This window comes from Pteropus alecto, unplaced genomic scaffold, assembly GCF_000325575.1.
Source record: "Pteropus alecto unplaced genomic scaffold, ASM32557v1 scaffold98, whole genome shotgun sequence".
Classification (NCBI taxonomy): Eukaryota; Metazoa; Chordata; class Mammalia; order Chiroptera; family Pteropodidae; genus Pteropus; species Pteropus alecto.
The window spans coordinates 18,176,392-18,182,391 of NW_006443570.1; the positions used below are offsets into that span (position 1 = coordinate 18,176,392).

The 6,000-nt window shown below is 33.0% G+C and overlaps 1 protein-coding gene across 3 annotated transcripts in view; it reads right to left on the reverse strand.

The window, feature by feature from the left end:
- Window positions 1-6,000, reverse strand: part of SUZ12 (SUZ12, polycomb repressive complex 2 subunit) — a 37,198-nt gene that overhangs the window by 30,833 nt on the left and 365 nt on the right. For 2 of the 3 annotated variants that reach the window (XM_025041570.1, XM_025041569.1), the window contains exons 1-3: window positions 5,862-6,000; window positions 3,558-3,604; window positions 3,407-3,471 (exon numbers count right to left, since the gene is read on the reverse strand). The exon at window positions 5,862-6,000 is cut by the window's right edge and continues 365 nt beyond it. In XM_025041570.1, coding sequence (XP_024897338.1) covers window positions 3,407-3,471; window positions 3,558-3,604; window positions 5,862-6,000 — 251 coding nt within the window. The remainder of the gene's footprint in view (window positions 1-3,406; window positions 3,472-3,557; window positions 3,605-5,861) is intronic. The other variant, XM_025041571.1, reaches the window with a different exon arrangement.

Sequence of the window (6,000 nt, forward strand, 5' to 3'; positions counted from 1 at the left end):
AGTTAAATATGTCATATTAAAGAGATGGTTGCCATCATCAGGAAAAATTTTGAAGTTTGGGGGAAATACCCACTGACTCAAAATTATTAGCTTTTAACTTGACAAGTTTAAGAAAAGAAAGTAATTTTTCCACAAAATAGAAACAAATTAAGATACCCCCTGGCCCAAGCAATTTAAGAATGAATGGATTCTAAAACAAGCCTCATCTTAGTTCTTAAGTTGGTGTACTATATGTCCTAGAGATAAAGGCTAAAAATCTAAAGCCACATATAATATGGAAACAAATATTTCTCTACTCATATGCTCTTAAAATTTAGGACTTGAAAAACTTAACATAGTCTGTGGTAATTAGTTTGTGAAGCTGGAATTTAGATACTAGAAATTACTAATATGCTCATTTCTCAAAACCTCTATTGTACTCAATTAAAAAAATTATCAGTAAAGAAATGTTAATGTAAATATGTTGCATTAAAATACTGATAGGAAGAACAGAATTGATACAATCTATATTTCAGGTGAATAGATAGCTCCCATTAACAAAAGATCGTAAAAAAAAAAAAAAAAGCTTCTCTCTTTACTTTTAGAGTTACTGAAAACTTTAATATTAACGTTTCATCCAATAGAGCATAGTAAGTAGTAGTTTATGAAGGATGGCAATACATTTTCAATCTCCACAGACAGGAGAGAAGAAAGAAGAAAAATGTAAGATTCCTTCAGGCTAGTGACAAAGAACATTTTAGTATAAATGCTGAAATCTATTACTGAGGAGGGTTGTAAAATTACTGAAAACTTTAAGAATAATGTTTATCTTTATGTAATGATTAAGAAGAAATCCTGTCTGTCGGAAGAAAAGACTATAAGTCGCAAGGTTCATCTCTTCCAAAATTATGGAGTTCTACATAGGAGAAGTGCATAGGAAAACTGAATATTAACCACCATTTGAAGTAGGTTAAGATCACAAAGGCAACCCAGCTTCTCTTAGGAAAAAACAAACCATATAAGCAACTATACGAAAGTAGTCCCATCCTCCAACACAGAGTACTTCTGTACTTTAGAAAGATACTGCTACTATAGCTCAAGTTTAACAAGGGAAATAGTTACCAAAAAGTCATTAAAAAGGAGAATTTTTTTAAAATTCAAGACATTTTTGGAAATTTTCTTGGAAGAATTCAGAAACAGTTTACACAAAATTGTAAAATGGATTCAGTAAAAGATGCCCTTCTCCTCACCAGTATTTCCATTGTGTCAGTGTTGTGTTAGCCTAAAGAATTCGAATACCTCTATGAAATAAGACTAAAGTACAGCAGGTTTAACAAATGTACCCGAATTAATATTACAACTGAGTGTATAACTTCAAAGAAATGATATGTTTATTCTAACAATTAATATTATGTCGTTGTAATAATAAAAGAGTTCCAAAAACATTTGGAGCAAAGGGATAGTACTAAAAGCAATTCCATAAAAGGGAGTTCCAAAAACATTTTAAACAAAGACGACAATTACTGAGCTAAATACCACCTTCAAAGCCACCAACTATTTTGAAAAGGACAACACTTATTTGAAGATATAAGTTGTGGTATAATTTGTTAAAAATGTCTCACATAGACCAAGCATATAACAAAAGAATTAAGAGTAGATGACAACTAATGCATTTTGTATGGAAATAAACTAAGGGGAATTTATGTTTCCTAGGTGGTGAATTGCTTCAAAACTCCCCCAAAAGACAATTTTTTACCTAACAGGCAATAAACTAAGAAAATCAGTTTCTACCACCAAGTTTTTAAAATTGCCTCCGCCCATTAGCAGATAACAAAAACATATCCTACAATGAGACAAACAGTCTAATAAACAAACGTGACAGGAAAATGACAAACTTAGATTTTAAATGTATATTTTGGTTTTATCCATCTATGGGTTAACCCAAATTTATTCTGAAAAAACTTAATTACTTTTTAATATAAATCAGGCAGCATCCTAGATAACTCAACTGATCTTCCATATTAAAAATAGTAAAATAAACATTAACTACTAATCTGGCCTACTATCTGTTTATACACAGCTCACAAGCTAAGAATGGTTTTTACAGATAAACATTTGCAACTGATTTGATAATAGAGAACACTAATTCTAAACCCCAATTAAGCTAAATGTTATCTCCCCCCACCACATAAAAATTAAAGAATCCCACACCTCTCACTAGTAGGCCTGTATTATGAAACACTGTATTCAATTATTATAGTTTGAATTTCATCAATAAAAAATTTGTGGACATTTGTTTCCTGTCTTTTTGTCCAAGTACCCAGAGCCTACTTAATATCTTCAAATCTGCTTCCTTGACCACAAAGCTTAAAATATTTACTATCTGGTTCCTTATAGAAAGTTTTCTGAACCCTGGCATAGATCAAATAATGGAGTAATCAGGTAGAAAGATGACAAATTTAATTCTGCTGTCTAATCCATCACCCCCTTCCTACTTATTTATGCACTTACTAAGTTTCACCTACTAAATGCCATGTTTTTTCTCTCTCTAGATTCAGAAAGATTACAAGACAAATAGTTTTAATATTTCAATACTTCGAAATCCATCTAGATATATGTTAAAACTAAAGTATGTCTTGCTATAGAAAACACAATGCCTACTTAGTAACCAACAGGACTCTCCAAAGGAGTTTAGTTTCAAAGGCTACTGAGATAGCTTAATGGTTTTACCAAGTCAAGATGACAATACCAAATGCTTAATAAAAATTCTCTCCTTTAAATTTGAAGTTGTTCACTTGATATGCTCAATAAATAATCTTGCATGTAGGACAAGAAAATAGTATTCCTTAATTATACATGGTTAAATATTGAATATTACAAAGCAAAAGTAAGTTTTGTCTGACACTTCCAGACTCCACTTTAAGACTAAATGATTAAGACTTATTTTTTAAGGACATTCATCCCACTGACTTCAAAAGTACTTCCCTGTAGTAACACCACCACCAAAGACATAAAATGAGACTTTCTGAAACTATCATTATAGAAGTGAATTCTTTATCGTTAGAACACATAAAAAAATTCAAAAATTAACTGTTAAGTTTAGGTATCAAAAAGAGTTCCCCTGAGCCCTCTGGTAAATATTTAAATCTTCAACTTCTACCAAACTTGAAAATAACTATAGCACAGAGTAAAAATGTATGTCAGTAAAATCATTTCATTCACTTCACTACTAAATCATTTATATTAGGAAAAAGTTGGTAATAAACTGGGATTTACGAAAGTTATACTACTTAAAATTATCACTTTGCAACCAATTCAATCCGTCACTCTTTTGCCTCAGTTTTCATATTTAATCTTTAATTAGAAATAGTACTTTAAAACAAAACTTTAACATGATTTACTTGAAATAAAGATTCATAAAATGTACCTTTTGATGTTTGTTCTGGAGTTTCGATGAGACATGTAAGTAAGAGTTCTGTGCAAAAATATTGGCTATAAGAAAAGTTTTAAAAATATTAAAATTAAATAGATGAAATTCTAGGAAAAAATAGTATCAATGAATTTTGTTGATAACTTACCGCTATAAGATTTCGAGTTCGAAGAAATCTATAGATCTGCGTTGGTTCTAGGTAACAGAAAACAAAATCCAAATATTATCTAAATTTACTTATTACTCAAGTTGTCAAGAAAATAGCAACCTAGCTCATGTTATAATTAACATAAACCAATCACTTGTTATAGAAATCATGTACTAAATTATCTACATCACAAAAATATGCACAATAAGATCAAAAGACATTAGATCTATGGCATAGTCACAAAATTCATCTACATTTATTTTAAATTTAAGATGCTCTACAATCTTGTTCTTAAGCCTTGCATTTCTAAGGTAACTAGTTTTTAAACTAGTCTGTATGCAGAACTATATAGTTACATTCATTTAATTTAGCTTATTTAAACTATTTAGAGTCCATCTCTTCCCAAAAAGTAGCTGAAATGAGGCAGCTGGATTCAGTAAAAGAACTACTTATTGATGCCCAATAACAAAATGAAATTTCCACTCTTTAATTGGTCTCTTTAAAAATTTGTAGTCAGCCAAAACAGCCAAATGTTTCCTTCATGTCTTAATGCAAATATGATGAAAGTCAGTAACACTGAAAGAAATCTGAGACACAAACTGTAGTTAAATTTTTCAATAAATATTTCTAGTTGTAGTTTGTTTTTAATCTATTTTGCTCACTGTAAATATTACTGCAATATGTAAATAAATACTACCTCAATGCATATTTTCAAAGTAATAGATTCCTAGTCTTTTTAATGCTGTTTAGTTAAAATTTGTTATAAAGGACTTATCGATAGAAAATATAATACCATCATATCAACTACATGAATGACCTACTACTATCGCATTTCTTTAAAGCAGTATCAAAATGAACTAAATATGACTATATCAGTATACATCGAAGCATTTAAACATCTCAGAAACTAAGGTCAATATTAGAGCAGAATAGAGTTGTTTTGTGACTCAATCTAGTTCTTAATGACAGTTCACTTCTCCAAGGTAGACTGGACAGAAAGAAAAACAGCTAAAACTTTCCTGGAGGACTTGGTTCTCATAACATTTAGAAAGAATTTTTAAATATCCACTTAATCTTAGTGTTGTTCCAAATAAACTAAAAGGAAATATTTTAGAAGGGGTACAAACATGTATGTTTATTGTCATTACTGTATTTCAGTTCTCTAGCATATTACTAATTTAAATCCTCTCCAGATTTTTGAAAATATATTAAGCAAAAGTAACAACGTGAATCTCTCTCAAGCAGGTTCAATACTCGTTTCAACAGAAATTGAAATTCCTTGTATTAGATTCCAATTAGAATTTCACTAAGCACTAATGAGAGAGAATGAAAGAAGGGTATTAAACAATGTAATACGTATTTCCAAGCACAGCTGATACCATGCCCTTAACATATGCCACGGAAAAATTGTAAATAAAGACATTCAGCGGTAGAACCAAGTTTATTCAAGTTTCTGTAAGATATTTAATATTAAAGATCACCCAAATTATAACATCCACACAAAAGCAAAAAGGAAATCAGGATATAATATTCATTAAAAAGACAGTTGAAATTATTTATAAATTCTATTGTTTCCAGACACCTTGCTCCGCTTTCCAAATTAACTAGTAGTTTTGCCCTTGAAACAAGACCTTAAAACATAAGATTTCGGAATTAAGACAAGCACAACTGGGAGATTTCCGAGATCATCTCAAGATGAGTAATAAGCTTAATCACCACTCGTCTCAGTTTATGTATCCATGAAATGGGTGGATAGATTTGAAAGGCTTAAGGCATCAAAAGGTGCCGTGATAACATGCAGCACGTACTGCCAAAGCATTTCGGACTAATGACAATTTTGTCGATTTTACCGCATTCATCTCTTCACAGGCTTAATACTGCTCAAAACCTCCAACCGAAACCCTTGTACTTGTAGAGTACGAAAAGCATTAAAGCAAGCAAAAACTAGTCTTGGGATCTCACTGCAGATCCGAGACTACAGACCTACAGTCCAGCTATAACCTCTTCTGAAAGAAGCCTGCTCTTAACGTGGGGCCCCCGCTGCCTAACCCCTTGTGTAAATCTTCGGGGCATCAAGAACCTCACCTGGACCTCCCCCCATACACCTCCCCCAAAGGCCCCAGACTTCAGGCCCTCTTGAACCGTAATCCCTGAAAGGGGAACAGCCCCCTCAATTTCTCTCTCCACTCCCAAATCAAGTCGACTCCCGGCGAGGAAGGTGGGGGGGGAGCCAGCATGAGTGTCCCGACCCCAGAATGCTGAAAGAGTGGGTATTCCTGCCCTCAAAGCCTCAAACACACTCACTCTCAAAGGCCTGGAGGAAAAGCTCGTGGTCAGCCTGGACGTGCTCCATTTTCGGCTTCTTCACCGGTAACACCGCAGCCCCCGCCGCTGCCGCCGCCGCGGAGGAGGAGGAGGAGGCCGAGCAGCTGCCGCCGCCTCC